This window comes from Sus scrofa, chromosome 15, assembly GCF_054392235.1.
Source record: "Sus scrofa isolate SSC_HxYL_T2T_F1_AM1 chromosome 15, Sscrofa_HxYL_maternal_Yorkshire_Landrace_v2.0, whole genome shotgun sequence".
NCBI classification, from domain to species: Eukaryota; Metazoa; Chordata; class Mammalia; order Artiodactyla; family Suidae; genus Sus; species Sus scrofa.
The window spans coordinates 101,738,657-101,761,694 of record NC_139397.1 but is presented as its reverse complement, the minus strand read 5'-3'; the positions used below and the strand labels follow the sequence as shown (position 1 = coordinate 101,761,694).

Here is a 23,038-nt window from a genome sequence, read left to right as displayed (position 1 = left end):
ACGTTCAAAACAATATATTCTATGACTGAATGATTCTGGCAAAAATAGAATACAACTGTTGAAGGCATGAACACTCTGCATGCCTCTAACACTATTAGAATAAGTGCCTTATTTATTTATTTTCTGGCCACACCCATCACATATGTGGACTGAACCATGCCACAGTAGTGACCTGAGCTGCTGCAGTGACAACGCCAGATCCTTAATTTGCTGTGCCACAGGAGAACTCCCTAAAATAAGTGTTTTAAAGTAAGGCCTCTGTCCTAAATTATGTGGAATGTTATAAGAAGTCCTGAGTGAAAACTAATGCCAACCCATGGTAGCATACCATGAGTGCCGAGGAGCGGAAAGGTGAAGGCATGCGCACAGAGCGAAGCTGTTCCTCCAGCCCCAGCAGGCGCTCATCCAGCTGCAGTTCTAGGTCCTGAAGTTCCATTCGCACTGAATTTCTCAAGCTCTGCAGCTGATCAACTTCATACCTGTCAGTGCAGAGTAAGCACAATGTTTGAAAAAAAGTGGTTTACAAACTCATGTTCATAATTCTCTCATAAGCTACTGGAAGGTGCTGAAACTCCAATTAGCACAACAGCAACTGCAGGTGTAACCACCTGGAGAATTGGTTTTTTCTTCCTCTATCCTCAATCACAAATATCCCAACCAATAAAAAAACATGGAACCACCATCTTTCTTAATCTACCAAAGGCAGTAAAGTTTACTTAGTAAAACACCATGCCTAATTTTATTTACACACATTTACAAAATAGAGACCACAGCAGTAAAATAAAACCCAACTTAAAGTTGACAATACTTTTTATTTTTTTTATTTTTTTCTTTTCTTTTTGCCATTTCTTGGGCCGCTCCCTTGGCATATGGAGGTTCCCAGGCTAGAGATCTAATTGGAGCTACAGCCACCGGCCTACGCCAGAGCCACAGCAAAGCAGGATCCAAGCCAGGTCTGTAACCTACACCACAGCTCACGGCAACGCCAGATCCTTAACCCACTGAGCAAGGCCAGGGATCGAACCTGCAACCTCATGGTTCCTAGTCGGATTCGTTAACCACTGAGCCACGACGGGAACTCCGACAATGCTTTTTAGAATGAAAAATAAGTGTCACAGTATGACAAATGAACTTTTACCTTTCCTCCTCAGTCATATGATGATAAACCATGGTTTGCTGACGAAGCATTGCCAATTCTAAATCCATCATTTGTGATCTAAACAAGTTCAGGTTCCGCCTCATTACTTGGAGCTCCTGAAAAGTGTTCTAAAATACAATATAACAGCATTAACTTCTAAACCACACAAAGAATTTTGTAATGCAAAGATTTAAGTAAGGACTTACTTCATAAAGAGGTAGAAGAGATGATTTCTGAGGACTATATGGAGCAGCAGCAAGGTCAGGTCCTCTCATCACAGGGTACTTCAAAAGAGTTCAAAGTATGATTAGAAATCAATTTACCGTGACTATTTCCAAATTATATAAGGTGTTAAAAGGTACACATCTTTCTTTTTGAGGCCAAAAACAAAAAACTACTTCATGTTGAAAGCAGGAACCAAATAAGTTATGCTATCTATTCTGTTTCAAGTATAAATCAATGTATTTGGAATGAGAAAAAACAACAGAACACACATAACTAAAATCTGTCTTACAGGACTTCCCTCTTACCCCGAGAAAGAAGAAAAATAAAAACAAAACTCAGAAACGTAGCAGCAATGGCAAATGTCATTCTGAGATTACAGAAACTCCTGACTTGGCTGTAGAGTAACAAGCAATCATTACACTCATTCTTAGACATATGAGTATCTACTAGACATCACTATTTCAGGGTGTGAAAATGAAAAAAGGAAGACAAAAGATGTTCCCAGTCTTCAAATTTCTCACAGTGTAAGGAGTATGCCAAAGAAAAGATAAATTTTAATATTGCTAGGGGTGGTGTGGAGAATGCTATGATGGAAACAAACAAAAATCCAGATTAGGTAAGTGTTCCCGACAGTGGTGACACCTGAGCTGAGCCTTAACAGTAAAGGGGACTTGGTCAAAGAAAAGCAAGCACAGGGCATTCCAGGGTTTGTTTTTGTTTTTTAAAGTGGCATATATAAAAATAGATACCTAGGAACACACAACTACATAGAGGCCTGCATGCAGTTATACTGGGGGAATATACACACAAGGAGCAGGACTGGCGAGACCGGGTCTACTGTGGGGTAGGGTGAGCATGGAGGAATGAATGAGCTGAGTTGCTCATGGGAAATGGGGAGAAGACTACATCTAGAGCAGAACAACCTGGCCTAAACAGATGCACCACAAGCTGCAGGTGGACAGGACCCTGGGTATCCCCAACTTCACATAACTGCAGCTGAAAGGTGAAAGGTCTCACTTGTAGACAGAACTACATTTTGCAAGGAGGATGGAGAAATTTTCTGGTTAGACAAAGTTATTAGACAATTATCATGAGGATAAAGTCAGTACTTAAAGGTGTATCTTACTACATGACTTGGAAAGTTCCAACTTTAATTTCTACTGTGAAAGTGGCTTCCTGTCTACTATTGCATGGTGATAAAAGACCTATTATAGACATTCTAGGCCTCCTAACTCCCTGATCATTATATTACACTGTCATTCTCTTCATTACCCCAACAGTCTAAAATAAGTCTAAAATAAGAGAAAGATGTAGAAAGGAAATGTTAAAAGAAAACCTAAAGTCAATTTACTTCTTTCCAAAGTTTTTGGAAATTATTTCCAGCCCACTAGCAAATCTGAGAGTAATGACTTTAAAAGTGACAAAACAAAGAGACCATTTTTATTCAAATTCACATTACCTGATTTTTTTCTCTTCTGAGGTGATTGCAGTCTTTTAACCCAGTGGAAGCAGACTAATTCTGTGCCAGGAGACCAGTACCAGGAGTCAGTAGATGAAGAAAAAGCTTAGAGAGCTAGAGTGTAACCAGGAGAACACAGAGGCCGAGGGAAGACAGAGAGAAGAGATGGTGAACACTGTCAGACAGCAGAGAAAAGGACAGACTATACTGAGAGGGGAGGTTTTCTTAATAATACACACACTCCACTAAGACAAAGACAACGGAGGAGAGGCTAAAGAAGGGAGGAGACCTAATGAGCAAATCTCTTCTACAGAAGGGAGGGAGACTGTGAGCAGAGGAAGTCCCTGTGTTCAGAATTAATTACAGCTTCTCCCTTGAGCTAGGAGAACAGCAGGTACAGTAAGTTCAGGCATGGAGGAAAGTGAAGCTGAGGTGGTTCCTTCCTGCCTGATGGGTTCTGGCTTCTCAATTCAGAGTTGCTCGGAGCAATAAAAGAGAAAAGGTAAGAAAGATAAACATTTTCTCATACCTGTGAGAGATTCTGCAGTGAGTTTCTAATATCATGTAACACTCTTCGCAACTGCATCTCGATGGCAGAGGGAGGGTTCACGGAGCACGGCCGGTAAGGGTAGGCAGCATGTCTATGTGAGTAAGGACACCCGAAAGGGGACGTGAAGGAACTACAGGTGGCGCCTGATATGTTGGGAACACTGTGAGTGCTCAGAGTTCTCATGTGCTCACACAGGGGCCTTTCCTGCCACTCGGAGTGGGCAGAGTGAAGGGAGCAGGTGGACTGAGACACAGGGGCAGGGGCATACAGTGAGCAGGTGGGAGTCCTTCGCTGCTGGCACGCCTCCAACTGGTTCGCCTCACTCTGGGCAGCTGTTTCCTTCTTCAGAGATGACGGAGAGATGAAAATAGTGGATTTAACTAAAGACTGACCATCGTGCTCAATCGCCTCTTTTTCTAATTTTTGTTCCTCTTCCGGTGTATACTTGTAAGTGAAGGAAGGTGGGCTGCACCTGGTCTCTTTTCCAGGGGACAAACGAACATTGACAGAGGACACGACCCTGACTGGGCTCAGCAAGGTGGTTGGTAAAGACTGAGACCTTCTTAGAGGATAGCCAGCTTTTGCAAACAAGTACCTCTGCTTTAACAGATCTTTTGATTTTAACAAGCTACGCCCCACTCTTTGACTAGACAGACTGCAAACCTTCATCTGTGCTCTTTGCAAAGCTGTATTTACTCTGTCCACAGAAGAGGGAGGCCCAGTTGTATTTTCAGTGCCCTCCTCACTGCATTTAGCTTCAATAGAAGCCAATGATTTAAGAATATGGTGGGTGGTATACTGGGCAAATTCATATTCACTGCTTTTGTCCGCATCACTTTCAGCACTTGCTTCCCTCAGTAGGTCCACTGGCTGTGCGGGAGACAAATCTCCTTTCATTTCAGTAATTTCAGTAATGTGAGCCCCTGCACTACAGGTGGGTGGTTGACTTCCTGTACTCTCAACAGTCTCGCACTGGGGGAAATCCTGGCCATCTGACTTTTTGTCAGCAATCGTCACTGCTTTCTCCCTTCCCATATGAAGAGAGGTAAGAGACTCCTCCTCTGATTCATTAAAATAAGGCTGATCTTGTGCTGTTGGTGTGACAAGGTCTTCACCAAATGATGTGACTGTTGTCTCACTGTCACAACTATCGGCACTACTCCCCATGGCTTGCAAGGACTCGTGAACCTGTGAAAGGAAAACAGGTGGAAGGATGGTGAATTCAAGTAAGAAGTAGCATTAACAAAATACCAAACTGATATGATGCTTTTATACTTCCAAGTCTCCCACCTTGCTTTTGGCCCTGGTGCTGTTCTAAACTGCTTTCAGTGCCCCTGATCAACAATCCCTTCACCTTCTCACAGATTATTCCAGGCCTTTATATTTTCCTCAAATCCCCTTTTCAACACCTGTCTCTTTCTCTTCCAACACGTGACACTGACTCGGAGAAAATGGACAAAAATTTCTCAACTTTCCCCCCAGCACCACAAACTCCCTATACCTTTCCCCATCAGTCCCTCTTCCCCATTCTGAAAAACTGACTCTTTTCAAAGCTAACCCCTCCAACCTGTACTTTTGATCACATCCTCTCCAGAACGAGGGTATTTCTCCAGTTTCATCTCAGATTTTTCTGCATCAAACTATCTTTTTCTACAGCTTCCCTGAGTTACTGCTATATGAAAAAGATGAAAAGACCTATAACCCTTAAGCTGTCATTCTTATTTGAAAACAGTTAACTGTTATATCTTCTCTTCCTTATCATTAATTTACTTCCCAATCATGCTTTTGACTCACTTACTGCTTCAGAACTATTCCATCAACTACTCAATTTCCAAATGACCAAATTCTCATCTTTTCACCCCAATAGCCAAATTTCTTTTTAAAAATTTCTCCTCCATTTCCCATTTTTTATGCTTGCTGGATTATTCTGAGTCTCCTTAGAAACACCTCTTGATGCTATGTTTCTAAAGGCTCCTTTTAAGGTTCTCTTTTTCTCTCATTCCAATTCTCTTTAAAATTTGCTTATAGATGTTTTAAACACTTCTCATGTACATTCTGTCTACTGCATACATAAACTATAAGCTCTCTGAAGATAAAGATATGCCTATTATCTGGGTTATCTGACATTCTCTAGCATAAAAGTCAGGTAATATTCAGCAAGCTATGGATCCATAGCTTTAGTTATTAAATAAACAATTACTGTAAAATACTGACATACAATGATGGTAAAATAACAGACAGATTAGGTTAAGGATTAAAACAACTGTTCATACCAGTGATCCAAAAATAATGGAGAAGTTTTTTGTTGTTGTTGTTTTTAAATATTCAATCAGAGAGATATAAAGAATTAGTGTAACCTAAAATTTGTAGTTAAACACTCAGACTACATCTGCATCTCAGAATTGTAGTCTTAGTATTATTTGAAAAATAAAGATTATAACAGAGTGTCTTGAAATATATAGGTAGTGAAAAATCACCTAAATATAAAGAGGTAAATCATAGTGCCTAAATAAAATAGGAAATTTTACCTGAAGATGATTAAGGGAGGGGCAGTCTGTTGAATCTTCAGCAAAACCACTGCTATCAGAGTGTTGACTTGCAGTACGTAATAGTTGATCTACAAAAGAAATGTAGTTACACAAAACTGCTAAACAAGTCTTCAATGAGTACAATATTATTAGATATATGATTCCCAACAGATATATGAATACAACAGTAGTCTTTCTTAGAAAAGTACTGTCACTTATGAAAAACTGTGGCTTCAAAACACAAGAAGTAACCTGAATTAAAACTAAAACTAAAAAAAAAGATCAGAAATTTTTAGTGTTCAGTTATTAACTAAGCACTAATTAAAATTTACTGTGATAAATGCAATTAATATCTTAACCCTGAGGACAACCGGCTGAAATAAAAACTAGCTCTAATAAAAATAAAAGTTCAGGTATAGCCACTATGGAGAACAGTTTGGAGATACCTTAGAAATCTATACATAGAACTTCCATATGACCCCGCAATCCCACTCTTGGCATATATCCGGACAAAACTCTACTTAAAAGAGACACATGCACCCGCATGTTCACTGCCCTATTCACAATAGCCAGGACATGGAAACAACCCAAATGTCCATCGACAGATGATTGGATTCGGAAGAGGTGGTATATATACACAATGGAATACTACTCAGCCATAAAAAAAGAATGACTAATGCCATTTGCAGCAACATGGATGGAACTAGAGAATCTCATCCTGAGTGAAATGAGCCAGAAAGACAAAGACAAATACCATATGATATCACTTATAACTGGAATCTAATATCCAGCACAAATGAACATCTCCACAGAAAAGAAAATCATGGACTTGGAGAATAGACTTGTGGCTGCCTGATGAGAGAGGGAGGGAGTGGGATGGATCGGGAGCTTGGGCTTATCAGACACAACTTAGAATAGATTTACAAGGAGATCCTGCTGAGTAGCATTGAGAACTATGTCTAGATACTCATATTGCAACAAAACAAAGGGTGGGGGAAAAAATGTATACATGTAAGGATAACTTGATTCCTTTGCTGTACAGTGGGAAAAAAAAATAAAAGTTCATTTTATTTATGAAAAGTGAACAATTTTCATTATGTAAATATGTAAAGATATTTAGTAAGCAAAATTAGAAACTTAAATGTAAAATGTTAAAACTTCTATTACCTTCCTAGTAAAATAAAAATACAATTAAGGCCAACAAATTAAATAATTTATATGCAATAGTACTCAAATGCCTGTGATGTTTCAAATGATGCAAACATTTGTAAGTTATGAAACAGTTATTCCTTCTTTTCTTTTTTTTGGGGGGGGGCTGCCCTGTGGCATATGAAATTCCTGGGCCAGGCATCAAATCCGAGCCACAGCTGCAGCAAGACCAGATCCTTTTAACACACTGCACTGGACCAGGAATTGAACCCACACCTCAGCAGCAATGCAAGCTGCTGCAGAGACAACACTGGATCCTTAACCCACTGCACCAAGGTGGGACCTCCTGAAACAATAATTTCTTAACAACTACATGAAAGTCAGATTCAACTGATACATAATATTATTAGTTTTATAATAAACTTGTTATTTATTTATTTATTTATTTTTGGTCTGTAAACATCTAATTCCTGGTTGGTATAACCTAAAAAAATTTTTTTTCAAGTAATTTAAAAAAACCAACTACGGGAGTTCCCATCATGGCTTGGCAGAAACGCATCTGACTAGTATCCGTGAGGACAGGGGTTCAATCCCTGGCCTTGCTCAGTGGGTTAAGGATCAGGCATTGCCATGAGCTGTGTAGTGTAGGTCACAGATGCGGCTCGGATCCCAGGTGGCTGTGGTGTAGGCTGGCAATTACAACTCCAATTTGACCCCTAACTGGGAAACCTCCACATGGCACAGATGCGGCCCTAAAAAGACAAAAACTAAAATAAAAATAAAAATAAAAATATCTACTAAGCACAGCAGGCATGATTATATGCCCAAGCCACACTGTAAATACCAGAGTAGGGCAGACTTTACAACTACTAAATTCACTGATGGAGACGCTTCATGAGACAGTCAGGTTCTGTTAGAACTTCAAAAGCAACGGGCTAAATAAAGTGTCTACCAAGTCCACATTCATTTAAGATTTGTCTGATAGAAAATACTTGATAATATATGTGAATAAGGAGTTCCCATCATGGCTCAGCAGTAACGAACCTAACTAGTATTCATGAGGACATGGGCTCAATCCCTGGCCTCGCTCAGTGGGCTACTGTGTAGGTCACAGATACAGCTTGCTTTGGCTGTGGTGCAGACCAGCAGCTACAGCTCCCATTCCACCCCTAGCCTGGGAACTCCCATGTGCCTCGGGTGCAGCCCTAAAAGCACCAAAAAAAAAAAAAAAAAAAGAATAAAATCCAAAATTAATTAAAGGTTGCTTGACTATTATAACCTTAGGTTCAATCTGGAGCCACATTAAATGGAATAATATTTTTCCCATTAAAAATTTAAAAGAATTCCATAACATAATTTTGAAATTAACAAAATATCCCTGGTAAATCTAGGTAATTTGGAATAATTGTGAAACTGAGTTGCAGTAAGCTGTCACCTTAGGTACTAATTATGCATTATATTCTTTGAGAAAATGATTAACATCACAGCCATCATAATTATATGCCTGCATGTCTTTTTTTTTTTTTTAATAAAACTAGACTGCCTACGTTCTGAAGACAGGAACTTTTTATTTCTTCTTTGTATCCCAAGTACCCAGAGCAAGCCAACAATAAAACATGTTTGCTGAATGAATCAATGATAACCATCTCCTTACTTCAACAACAGAATGAAACAGGTGCTGAAAGGATTTAGAAGTGAAACTGCTCTTTCCACCTGGGCAAAGGGCAGCTGCCAAAGAGCCCAGGAAGCACTGACCATCTCTGCTCAGGTTCTCTCTGCTAAGATCTGTTTTATCCACAGCAGAGTAAAGTCTGTGCCGAGAGCACCCCTCTGTGGGTGGCCCTGTCTAAATTCACACACGGAAGGGCAAGCATAAACTGCTTAGGTTTCAGAGCAGGTGTCAGGCAGTGGGAAGAACAAGGAGGCCTGGATTCAAGTCTCAGCTTTCTCATCACAAGCAATTCTCTCCTCCAAAAAATGGTATGATAATTCTTCTACCTCACAGGGTTACTTCAGACACTAAGCAGAATGTAGGTGAAACTGCTTGGAAACTATAAACCACAATCCAGGTTCTTTAGCCAGACATTTCAGTTTCACAAAAAACACAGTTCACCAAAGAAGGCAGAACTAAAGTAAATAATTAAATAAATAAATAAAAAAACCTCTGCTCTAAATGAAGAGCTAAGAGATTATTTCCAATTAAAAAATAGGAAGTTAGAGTAAACATTAAAGTGAGAACAAAACAAAATGGAAATTCTACTTATCCAAAGTCATAGAGAAACAAAACAACACCTCTCTATTAGCTAAACCCATCTACTATTTAGCTACACCAGAGAAAAGACTGTAAATCTTTGGCAATAAGAAAATGTTGCACCATTCTTAACATACCTACTGAATGGTTAGCTTGTGATAAGAGTTGAGTCACTAAGCCTCTCTAGACTTCAGTATATAAACCAGAACTGGGTTTGAGATTAAGATCACTGTAACTTACTAAAAGTCCTATCACTAAAGTGTGAAATATTTTTATACATGTACTCTAGGCATTTTTACTAATGTTCTGAAATGTTAACCAGTGATTCTAATTCTGCCACTATGATTATCTAAGATAGTTGCATATCATATTATCAACATTTGACAGGCTAATCAAAAATGACTAAAACACTACATTGTTCTCTCTCCCTTTCTCTTATGCACACACAAAACCATTTTACTGTTAATTTTAAAGATATGATTCCAAAAAACGTTAACATTTTTACTTATGCCACAAGAAATAAGTGTTCCTACACTGATAGGAGGAAGAAGCAGATGTGAATACAAACCACATTTCATCTTTCCCACCACAGGAAGCTTACTCTTCAAAGATCTTAAAGTTATCATACTGTTTTTGTCCCCGCTTTGACAAAGGCACGCAGCTTTTTCCAATGCACCCCTTGTCTACCAATCTAAAGCAGAGATTCCTGGAGGGCTGTAAACTCTGCCTTACAGCTCAAGAACACATATATTTATGGATTCACAAGGGGAGGAAAATTAATCAGGAAAGCTCATTTTTGTGCCTGACCAGAAATGTGGTGACCTAGTGAGAGTGCAGCTCCTGTTTCTTAGTACCAAACTGCAATGAAAGAAACACTGTATGCAAATTGTCTCTTATGAAGTCACTTCAGAGATCAGAAAAGAATAAACATGTAATTTCCTATTCTAGGCATACATATGAATCTTTGCTTAAAAATAAAAACAAAAAAACAGGGTGGTTCAGCAAGTGTAAAGTTCTAAAAATAAACAGTCCTACCTTCAGTGGTCATTTTAACTTCCTCTCTAAATCTTAAAAATCTCCTTTTCTCTAAATCTCAAAAGCTTTGACTAAAGATGTCAGATGTATTCTTGTTGCAAGTTAAAAGTGAAAGAAATGGATTCAAAGGCTCTTTAGTCAATAATTAATAATTCAAGAGAAGAACAATATCTACAGCCACTCACCTTTGATCTATAGTTTGAATTTAACTAGCCTTTTTTTTTTTTTTTTTTTTTTTTTTTGGCTTTTTAGGGCCGCACCCTTGGCATATGGAAGTTCCCAGGCTAGGGGTCAAATCGGAGCTGCAGCTGCTAACCTACACCACAGTTCATGGCAATGCCGCATCCTTAACCCACTGAGGGAGGCCAGGGATCCAACCCATGTCCTCATGGATACTAGTTGGGTTTGTTAACCCCTGAGCAACAATGGGAACTCCCACGCCTGAGTTCTTAATCTTCTTTTTACACTTATAAGCACAACAAATACTGACAGATTAAAAATTACCCTCGTCCAAATCACCCAAGGACACTTCGGCAATGTGCTCAAGACCTAGAGGATTTTGGTCTTCTTACCTCTTTTTGACTTGTTAAGGCCTAGCTGGTAAGTGGCTGGAACATGAGGAACTTCTCCCTCTGTACTTTGAACCTAAAGAAGAATTTTAAGTAGTTAAAGGTTAAAGAATCTATGGCAAAGAAGAATATCTCTTAATCATTTGCAAAACAACCAACCTAGCTAGAAAAGTACCAAAGCTTTATATATACATATATATACGTATATACGTATACATATATATACGTATATACGTATACGTATATACGTATACATATATATACGTACACACACACACACACATATATGTATATATATACATATATATTTTTTGGGGGGGCCGCACCCATGGCATATGGAGGTTCCCAGGCTAGGGGTCTAATCAGAGCTGTAGCTGCCAGCCTATGCCAGAGCCACAGCAATGCCAGATCCGAGCCACGTCTGTGACCTACACCACAGCTCATGGCAATGCCGGATCCTTAACCCACTGAGTGAGGCTGGGGATAGAACCCACAACCTCATGGTTCCTAGTCGGATTCGTCTCCGCTGCACCACGACAGGAACTCCCAGCTTTACGTATTTAAAACGTGCAAGATATTCTATCTCAAAATTGTTAGAATGTCCCACATTTAAATTTTATGATCAATTTTTCAGTTGACAGGACTGCATGTTTCTAGCTAGCAAAGAAAAGTAACTATGTGTATAAACTACTTCATTAAAAAATTGCTATTAAATGAAAAACAAACCCATAAAGGAAAGTTCTTCTCTAAATGTTAAACTTCAAAGTGTATGGTCAATCCCAAGAGAAATGCTAATACACTCACTGCGGCACACACTTGGGATAGCCACAAGTTTTGCACCTTGAAAAAATGGCACATCATGTCCCAATGCAAAACCTTATAAAACTCCACAAATTTTCAGGTATCAAAAACCATTCAAGTGTAAGACTTCTTTCTCCTGACACAAATACTCTTTTAAGATATAAATAACTTGGGAGTTGCAAGGAAAAAAGTAGGTTTCATTATAGGACTAAAACACTGAAAGATATTAAGCATAAATGCTCCCTGAAAACTATGTTCAAAGAAGGTATCAAACCCACAAGCTGTCCTTTTATGTTGTTTTTTTTTGTCCCTACCTGAACGACCACATAATTTAAGGGTTTTCAGATTCCTTATTCATCACACCCACTCCCCAAATACTCTATCTACCCTAACATAATTCTGTATTAACTTTAAACATTCGGGGAGGTAAAATACTAATGCCCAACACTTTACCCTGTAATGATTATTTCTTAAAATAATTAATAACATCCTAGTAAAGTGGGCAAACTAGTCAAACATTTGGGCTTTCAGCCTTGAACAAAGTGGAGAGCAAATAAACAGACTTTTAGATAGAACCCTCATAATTTTGAGCTACAAATCCACTCCAGAATAAGAAATATTCCATAGGAATGAGCCTGGAATGACCAACATGAAAAAAGTTTCCAAAGGTTAAAGATAATATTACCCAATTTAAAAACTGTTCTGTCATCTTTGTTCTACACAGTTCCATGAATCCAATGTTATGTTTCTTTTAAAAACTGAAAGCATACTGTCATTTAAAACCATCACCTATAAATCATGTATAAAACGGTTTCTACTATTCTTTGTTATTATTGAAAAATCATATTCTTCAAAGCAGCACACATAAGTTCAACAGGAAACCATTGTTTTCTGTGCAACGAAACAAAATGCATTTTCTTTTTATAGTCAACAAAAGGTCTATTATTAGTCTCTATTTAGGCCTAGCCTACTTCAAAGAGTTTTCTGTAAACTAAGTATCAAACAGACCAAAAAACTGTAAGAGAAATCCAAATGTCTCTTTAATTATATTAATATAATTCCTTATATTCTAGGAATCTCAGCTGAGATAAGAGATTATGATCTCTCATTACAAAATTAAAAAAAAAAAAGGTTTTTTTGGCCATACTCATAGCATATGGTAGTTTCCGGGCCAGAGATCAAACCAGAGCCACAGCAGCAACCCAATCCACTGCAGTGACAATACCAGGTCCTCAACTGGCTGTGCCACAAAAGGACTCCCTAACCTCTCATTTTTAAATAGAATTATCACATATTTTATTCTTTAGATTTATAAAATTAGTCACAAGATAACATGACTTTAATAAATAAGTATCTTCATTATACTACCTTCAAGATGCTACTCTATGGCCAAAAAATAAAAATCTCCCTCTCTCCTGCCACTACAAACTCCAGAATTAAGTGAAAGAAGGCCCTTAAAAGGGAGTTGAGTGGATCATATTTTACTACAAAACTACTAAGGTTAGGGTCCTTCTTCCTACTTACTCAGCAAAATCATCAATCACTTGCTGAAGACAGAAACAGACTTGCCAGTGATAATGGTTGAATTTCATAGCTTATCATGTTCCATTATTGGTTAAAGTTGTGCAGAGAAAAGCAGTCAAATTCAAGATGAGGGGCACCACAGAAATTATAATGCAAACATAGAACTTAGATTTTCCTATTCCATGGTTTCAAATTCTCAGTGGGATGCTGGTCATTTGCTACAGGATTGGTCTTTTATTAACTATAGCTAAATATTGATAATCGAATTGAGTGATGAATAATGGGTTTTCATCATACTACTTAATCTTTTGGTAAGTTTGAAACTTTTCATAATAAAAATTACAAAAACAAAGCAAAACAAAACAAAAACACGAAAAACCCACTAAATCAAAATAATAAAATCACTTGGTCTCAATGTCTTTAAGAATTTAAAGCTTTAAGAAAACAACTTTAGAATAACCCACACATTTGAGTTACTACATTTTAAAAATGTTTTAATCAAAGATTTTACCTTTTTTCTTTCTCTTTTTCAACCTTACCCAAGGAATACGAAGTTCCAGGACTGGGATCAAATCAGAACCGCATCTGCAGCCTACACCACAGCTGTGGCAATGCCAGATCCTTAACCCACTGCAATGGGCTGGGGAATGAACCTCAGCCCAGGGCCAGAAATCAGCAATGCCAGAGATAAGCTGGATCACTAACCTACTGCACCACAGTGGGAACTTCAAGATTTTACCTTTTTTAGTCAATGTCTTGTTACCACAGCAGACACCTAATTTGGCTCTTTAAACATCTGTCACATTTATTCTAAAACACATCTTTGAGGCACAATACTATTGTACTGTGTTTTTTATACAGCAGCAATATGTAGAATGTTCTAACTCAAGTAACTCTCCTCTAAGGTTTAAAGAGAACCATATAGCAGAAAACCCAAACTGGAACTTCAGAAATTACTCTTCTGCCTCATTTTAAATGATACCTCATAACAATTCAAGGAAAGCATTAATTTTCCAAAAATAGGCACGGAGCTATGCATCAGATGACCTGAGTTCTTGTGCAATGTCTGACCCTATCAACCAGTCTGATCTTGACCAAGTTATATGTTGTAGTCAAAAGGAGCTGGTTTGTACAAAGACTCAAAGTCAAGTCTTACTCGTACCACTTAGTGGCTGAATGGCTTCAGACAATTATCTGAATTATTGGTGATAATTATCTCAGTTTTCTTAACTGAAAAATAAAGTTTGGAGCTCCTACCTCACATGTCCTTAGGATGACCAAGTGTGACCGTAAGCAATGTATTTTTTGGTAAAGTGGTGAAGATTTACAACAGATCTCCCTCTGCATTCTCCAGAACTCCATACCCTGACAGCCCCTGGGTAAGGCACTGATACTAAAGGGCATTGCATCCCTCGGAAAGACGATGGAGAGCCACTGCTGCCAAGCAATTTGAAATACTGGAGGGAAATGCTTCCTTATCCATAAAAGGAAAAAGCTGGAAAGTGAATTCAAAAATCCTTCTATGCTAGCTTATAATTGTATAATTAGTTGAAAAATTTCATTTTTAAAAAACTTTCAAGTTGTATATACACACACACATATATATATGGTTTACTTTTACTGTCAGGTGAAAACCAAAAAAGTTAACATTCTCTTAGATAAATATCGAATAACAAAACTTAGTGGTTAATTGGGATTTAAAACAACAGACGTCAGTGTGTATGTCATGTTCAAGTTCCTATTCAACTACAGACATGTTATTTGCCTTCAAAATACATACAGTCAAATTTGAAAGGCCAAAGAAACAACTTAACTGTCAGGTGTCTGACTGATTTGTAATTACTTTAACCAAGGCTAGTAAATCTAATAAAAAGAATCCCAAAACTTAATGGCTAAAAATAAGTAATGAAGGACATTAGTTAGATCAACAATATGTATAAAGAAAGGATCAGAAACACCTTCTAAAATTTGAGCAGCTTAAAAAATTGTATATAATGCCAATAATATTTATATTTAAATGTAAACCTATTTATAGAGTAAAGAGACACAGGACAGGAGTTCCCATCGTGGCTCAGCAGTAACAAACCAACTAGTTAGTATCCATGAGGACATGGGCTGGATCCCTGGCTTAGCTCAGTGGGTTAAGAATCCGACATTGCTGTTAGCTGTGGTGTAGGCTGGCAGCTACAGCTCCAATTCCACCCCTAGCCTGGGAACCTCCATATGCCATGGGTGCGGCCCTAGAAAGACAAAAAAGAGAGAGACAAAGGACAACTTGTTTATAGAAATACACAGATAAAGTTCTCTTTCCTCTAAAGTATGAGAAATTTTTCATTTATTAAAAGATGAGCAACTGCTCACGGTGCAGAATCATTCTGGTTTAACTATGAGTTGTTCATACTACTTATCTATGGTTCTAGAGAGACATCATGATGTATTTATTCAATATAAATAATTTCTCAATAAGATCATAAGAATTATCTAAGCAAGTTACTAACAATTAGAAAACTCAAGAATAGAGTTTTACAACATTTAGATACATTTAAACATAGCCTACAAGCTATTTTTCATAAGGCAAACTGACCTGTAATTGAAACAGTCTCTGGCCTTTTTTTTTTTTTTTCATCATAAGAGATAGTCACTTTCATTCTCCATAACTTTAGTCTTGTCATCTATTTAACTCTTTTTACATTTAAATATTCCCTGTCTTTGCTCCTGGTGACTGTCAGGTCTTACCTTCTGCCTCAGAAGTATTAGGCAGCTTCATGCACAGTGACATATCTGCGACATTTTCTGCCACCCAGCCACCCAAAGCAGCTGGCATTCAGTTAATCTGCTGGAAAACTGGCTTACAATGAGAGAGAGAGAGTACGCGTTCTCTAACTTATATTTATTCACTGTTTTTACAGGAAGAAAGTTCCCACTAGGAATCAAACCTCAAGGGAAAGAAGTCCAAAAGAAAAATTGTAACAACCTATTTCAATGGGACCTAAAAATTTGCTCTAATAAGATTGTTCTCTTCATTTGTCAGTATGATTCAACAAACTTGGGAGAAGAGGAAATTAAAGAAACACATTATTTCCTTTCTTTATCCATTGTTCTACAAGCTTTCTCTAAAGTTCCCAAAGGGATAAAAACACAATTCTAGGAGGTTTTTATCTATGTTTGAAGTATATCTAAATAAGGATTATCCTTAAAATTCCCTGTATTTACAGTGTGTCTACGGTTGACCATACATTCTTTTTTTGAAAACAGAAGTCTTCCATTATTCTTAAACCAACGCCTATACTCTTGTACTTCAAAAAAAAAAAAAAAAAAAAGTTCATTTCAATGTCAAGTTACTTTCTTCATTAACTGCTTCTGCCAGCAGAGGGAGCAAAAAAAAAAAAAAAAGCCAGCGTATCATTAAATGTTCACTTGCTGTCAAAGTACATATATCTAGCACCTTATAAAAGTTGTAAAGATGTTTTAAGTATGGTATCAGTAATTAAAAACTAAAGCCTAGAAATCAGGAATTCTAGAAATTAAAAAGCAACATATAATAATATCTTCTCATCTGAGTCACCTACATCAGTAAGTATGTAACAAACATCTGTACTCCGCAACTGTATTAAAACAAGGAAACTGTCATGTGTCATTGGCATAGAAAAAGGGGCCCTAAAGAAGGCAAGAAGTTATACTTTAATAAGAATGTTGGGACAAGTTTAGACCAAAACAAAGTCAAAAACAGAATGGAACAAAAATGTCCTAATTGAAGTTGTCATTTTCTGAACTCATTATAATGAGAAAGAATCTTATAAAAAAAAAGTAAAAATATTTAAAAGGACTGCTCTTGTTCCCTTTTTATTTCACTTTTTAATTGGAATTAAACTATTAAGATGCATTCAAAGACCGCAAAAAAAAAGGTGTATTAGTAATTGAAATTTGGGGGGAGTTCCCATCATGGCTCAGTGGTTAATGAACCGGACTAGAATCCCTGAGGAGACAAATTCAATCCCTGGCCTCGCTCAGCAGCTACAGCTCTGATTCGACCCCCTGGGAACCTCCATATACCGGGGGGTGTGGCCCTAAAAAGACAAAAGACCAAGAAGAAGGAAAAAAAAAAAAAAAGAAAGTAATTGAAATTTTGCAATAACGAAAAATCTTAACTGATATGAAAGATACACACTCACCTAAGGGGACATTTTATGGGCAGAATAAATTATCCCATTTCCTAGTTCCTAAAATAATCCTGTGTGATTCTAAAAAATGCTTCATTATTACTAAAACTATTCTATAATAAATTTTAACAAAAAAAAATTGAGTATTACATAATTTATAGCCACAACTCATCAGCAGTACATGCATGGCTCAGTTTCATCATGTGTAAAATAAGACCAGCACTGCTAGCCTCATGCACTGAAGAGAAGTACTCAAGGGCCTAATACAGTGGCCTTGATTGCTGCAAGGTAGGTGCTTAATAAACTTCAGTTTTCTGCCCCAAAATATATAGCTCCTAAGCCTAAGTTTTAGCTGATCCTCATCTGAATGAATATTTTTATCTTGTCCAATTCAAAATTTATGTAAAAAAATTAAGACTATCACTAGATTAAAAAAAAAATGTAAACAAACAATGGTCTTCTGAAGGTGCAGAAATCCTGTTCAGTGGCCTTTCAAACCTTCCTGGAGGGTCCCCCTTTCTCCCCTTCAAATACATATCTTTATGTTCTTTCTAGTCCCATACTCAAAATCATGCTATGCCTATACCTCTATCTATGCTCAAAATCTTCTTCACACTAAGAAGAGATGCACTAAGAAAACCTCGCCCAAAGGCACAGAGCAATTCATTGGCCCAGAACTCAAACTTGTTTGATTTCAGAGCCTGTGTTTTTACCTATTTTGCAATATTGATCTGAATTTGAATAGGGTGCTTCAGGGCTTTCTCAGGGCATCAAAAGCCTAAACTGAGAAAGAGTTAAATTTCAAGTATCAGCAATGGACGACAGAAGACCTAGAGGGGCCATTTTCTTGACATCACATAATCCTGAGAGCACCTCTTAGTTTATGAAATACAAAAAACCTGGCAAGTCAAAATTAGGGTAATTTTTTCCTAGAATAAATTTATTAGCCACCCTTCATTTTTGGTACCTTTTTTCCTAATTCACTGTGAAACAGGTCTCGGTAATGTTTTACCTACCTCTTCCATTTCAAAGGAGTCCTTCTGCTGTGCCATTATATTTCTTATGGACGGGATCGTCAACGGCGCACATGGCTCTTTTTCAGTTGTGGACATAGCGACACTTTTTGGCTCCCCGCTATTTTCCAGGTCACTGTGGCTAGACAAGTTGGAATCGCTACCTAAATCAGTTTCTATAATACCAGATTCCTCACCCAGTTTATTTTCATGGCTCTGAGTATGCCCGCTTTCAGTTTCTTGGTTAAAATTACTGTCTGCTTCTTCAGAGGGTCTATCAATGTCAGCATTTTCCATAATAGCTGCTGGACTCCCTGATACTTCTTCTTTAACTGTAGCCAACATATAAGAAGAGTCTTTCTTCTTCACAATTTTTTGAGACTTTTGATCATTTTTAATGCCACTTTCTTCCACCACTGAAACATTTAGATTCTTTCCTTTTTCAGTTGCTGGGGAAGGAGTACTACCTTCTCCTTTCTCTGTTTTATCAACACATAAGTTTAGTTTTGATAGTGTTTTCATTAAGCGATTTGCAGTGTTACTTCGAGTTAAAGGTGGAGGTGAGTCTGCCTCCTTGTTGGAGGCCACTGAGGACATACTTCCAATTCTCTGCAGGGGAGTCCCAGAGACTTGGGAATACAAAGAAGAAAATGCATTGGCCACAGTAGTAAGCACTTCAATTTGACGAAAACGGCCTATAAAAAGAAAAAATCATTAATTATAAATATATTTATGTTTACATGTAGATATATACACACACATACAGTAACAGGACATTACTATTGTTCAAAATTCAAATAACTGAACCAAGATCACAAAGATTATGAAACCAGATTTTTTTCCTTATTTAACAGTTAAAGCTTCTCCACATTTACTGTGGAGAAAGAGAAAAGATTCTTCACTCTAAGCACTAGAATTTACATTTTGAAAGATCCAAAAAAAAAAGCACAAAACTGAATAAAACAGAAAGGACTATCTATTGATCTATAGCTGTGATTCTGCTTTTAGGTCCTGAAGTCTTCCATATGTTCTAATAAAGTACAGTTAAGTATATGTTTTATACCTAAGAGAAGGGAGGTTGAATGTATAGAGCTCTTAAAGCTAATCTAAGGACCACCTAGAGACCCCATTTTTGGATTCTGGTCAAGAGAGAAAAAATAAGCAAAGACATAACATGAAAAATCATCAAATATACTATTGTATATTTACAGAAAAGCACCTAAAATTGACTGACTTCAACTAATAGTAACAAGACCCCTCCTCTACTTCTTTCCTTCTCGAACAAAAGCAATCTGGTGATAAGTATAAGGTTCTACAAGTAAGCTACATTCTACAAGGTAATACTTAAGTAAATCAAGAACTGGCAGGGGGAGGAGGGAAAAATAGGTAAATTAACTTCTATAAATAGAATAATAAAAATTCAGAATAAGTAAAACAGCTATTTTATCAACCTCAGTCATTAAATTTCCACTGCTATACCTAGAAATTAATATGCCTTTAAAAAATAAGACATTACCGTGGATGCCATAATTTTTAAAATAACATGCTAACATTTAAAAACCTTACTTGTTAAAGCATAATTTGGATTTTCTACTTCCATTCGTTGCATTTGAGCACTTAAAAATACTTTAATATCTATTCCTCTGGCAAATGATGATGAATTAAAAAATCTGGAAGGAATTTTAGAAGCAATATCTGGTTCATCTCGTCCAAATCCAAGATTATACAGAATTTCTTCAGGATCTTCCTCATAAAGTTCCAGCAATTCTGAAACACTAAAAAAGAAAAAGAAAACATTAAGATATAAAATAAGTTTACAGTCCACACATCACTGTATAAAGGAATTCATATTCCTGCTTTCTTATAATAAAATATTTTTCTAGAGCTTCTGCTCTTTCAACCATTATTTATTTCAGCACCTTTATACACTGTGTACCAAATGCAATAAATAACACTTTAAAAAGGTCTGTTCTCTCAAGCTGTTCTTATTAGGAAAAAGAGCTAAGCCCTAAGAACACACTCAGTAAGAGACTCTCTAAGGGATCCCTCACCTTATTTTTTTTTTTGGTCATTTTAAGAGATTTCAAGTAACTAAACAATTAAATGACAGACAGGGAGAATAAGGAGTAAATAGATTAAAGAAAAGACTCTCTAAGGGATCCCTCACCTTATTTTTTTGGTCATTTTAAGAGATTTCAAGCAACTAAACAATTAAATGACAGATAAGGAGAACAAGGAGTGAATAGATTAAAGAAAAAATGAAAAGGAAAAATACAATAGAAAGTTGGTACAACTTTGGTACCAAAGGATATTAAGCAGATCTTGAGTTTTTCTGCTATCGTTGGCTGTCCTGGAAGAGGCAATACAGGTCACAGCTGATCTCAGGAAAGTGAGGGAGGAGCTTACTTTCAACTTTTCTCTAACTACTTGCACTCAGGAAGTAGGAGGAGTGAAGTTAAGGATAGCATGGATTACACAAAGGTAACTTCTTGTTCTAATTTTATTGGGAATTAAACATTTATTAACCCTTATCTTGTACCTGTGATAATCCAAGCTGAGACTCACTGGGGAAAATAGGAATGTTAGAGACAGAACTTGAGCAGAACGAAATTTCAATTTGTTTCAGAGAAAATGCTCAAATTCCCAAACAATAATTTGGATAATAGTTTAAACCGATCCCACAGGCACATGTATTTACTTATTTTAATATACAGTGTAAAAATATATATATTTGAGTTCCCTAGTGGCTAAGTGGGTTAAAGGTTCAGTGTACAGTGGCTCAAATCATTGTTGCGGTGCAGGTTTGATCCCTGGCCCAAGAACCTTCATATGCTGCGAGTGCAGCCAAAAACAAAAAACAAAAAACAAAAAACCAGGATTTAGAGTTACATTATAATTCTTTTGATGGTCAATGACTAAAGGAATACTGTTATAATAGTTTCAAAATTTTCTCTGCACTAAGATTACACCATTATTATTACCAATTTTCTTGACTGGTTTTGCTATACTCAAACGGACGGTTGTTTTGCATTACAGATGATGAGCAAAGCAAAATATTACAAAAAATATATAGTTTTAAATACTTTGGTTTTGTATAAAGATAAATCTATACTTAAACATCAAGCTTTGAATTAGAAAGGTTTCTTCTGATTTTTATGTCAGAGTAACTTAAGGCCCAAGCAGAATGGAGTTTTTTGGACACAGAAATTATTCCACTACGGATTTCATCTTTCATGCTGTTGATAATGTTTGAAATACTTATTAATGGACTCTTGCATCATTATTACCGTATTTGTTAATTTTTAGTCAATCTTAACTTTAAAAAAAGACGCTTCTATCAATTATGCTGATCCATGACACACTCTGGGATTCCTTTCGACTTCATACTATCAAGCTAAATTCAAGACTGAAAAAGGGATAAGAGTGGTCATCTACAACACAACACATAATTGCAGCATAACTTCAGAATAACTTACCTTGAGACTGTCCCACTACTTTTCCCGGATCCAGTGGAATTCATACTTCTCCCCTTCTGATGAAACTGTAGTCTTCTCTCTTTGGCCAAGATATTATTGCTATAAACAAAATTAGATTATATAAAACCTTATTTTCATAAATGTTCATTTTTATAATGAAAAAAACAAACACAACTACATACCAGTTTTCAATTGGAGCATCGGTTTCATGGAGGTGGTTGGCTAAAGGTAAAAAGAATAAATGCAAAGCACAACTGTTAGTAGGTCGGTAACTACTACAATATAATATTAAGAAAGCAAATTAGCAACATTATTATAGCTAAATGCTTAATATGCAAAACTCTTGTCTTGGCTCATTAAATCTGCACCACTAAAGGTAATACACAAAGAGCTAAGAACAGAATCAGTAGCTTTTGGAGGGCATTTTTGTTTTTGTTTGTTAGCAATGTAAAACTACTTCCGCTGAATGTTTAAAATAAAAAGACATAAATAATTAAATTTGTTAAATGGTTTAAAATTAGAAAGAAGATATGTGGTTCTAATTACTAAATTTAAAAGCTGTTAGTAAAGAACACCAGATAAGCAAAAACATGATTTAGCATTATTTAAGTGTGACAACAGAATATATGTATTCTAATGTGGTTTTTATAAGGCTGGTAATTCACTCTAGTTACAAGCAATTTTTCATGCACATACTTTGAAAATTTTTACTCATTTCAACATAAGCTTTCTTTTAAAAACTACCTTTCAAGTTTATCCTAGACTTACAAGTTCAAATCAAATAAATGTATTAACTATTAAGATTAGAGTGAGATAAATTTACTGCATTTAAATTTTATAGACAAATATAAAGAATATCTTTTTCAACACACCAGACCTTTTTTTTTTTCTTTTCTGATCTGCAGGGGCATGGCAATTTCTTACATTTCTTTGTATATCCACCAGAAAGGTGTCTAACACACAGCACTCAATAAATATTTATTGTATGAATGAAAATAATCTTAACAATTTTCAGTAAAACAACGTAATAGCTCCACTCTTCTCTGGCACTTCCTTTATGAATCTGGCTTCCAATAAAATCATTCAGTATGGATAAACATACAGAACACAAAGGATTTTTAGGGAAGTGAAAATACACCATGTGATATCAAAATGATAGA

General features: G+C 36.6%; 1 protein-coding gene across 7 annotated transcripts in view; it reads right to left on the bottom strand.

Moving 5' to 3' along the window:
• The window catches only part of ITPRID2 (ITPR interacting domain containing 2), a 91,797-nt gene that overhangs the window by 10,326 nt on the left and 58,433 nt on the right, over positions 1-23,038 (bottom strand). For 6 of the 7 annotated variants that reach the window (XM_085000027.1, XM_085000026.1, XM_085000025.1 and 3 more), the window contains 10 exons: positions 22,061-22,100; positions 21,879-21,977; positions 19,969-20,177; positions 18,406-19,097; positions 10,908-10,980; positions 5,901-5,989; positions 3,352-4,560; positions 1,345-1,422; positions 1,139-1,266; positions 329-479 (listed from right to left, as the gene is read on the bottom strand). In XM_085000027.1, coding sequence (XP_084856153.1) covers positions 329-479; positions 1,139-1,266; positions 1,345-1,422; positions 3,352-4,560; positions 5,901-5,989; positions 10,908-10,980; positions 18,406-19,097; positions 19,969-20,177; positions 21,879-21,977; positions 22,061-22,100 — 2,768 coding nt within the window. Of the gene's footprint in view, positions 1-328; positions 480-1,138; positions 1,267-1,344; positions 1,423-2,822; positions 2,937-3,351; positions 4,561-5,900; positions 5,990-10,907; positions 10,981-18,405; positions 19,098-19,968; positions 20,178-21,878; positions 21,978-22,060; positions 22,101-23,038 lie in introns of all 7 variants that reach the window. The other variant, XR_014829868.1, reaches the window with a different exon arrangement.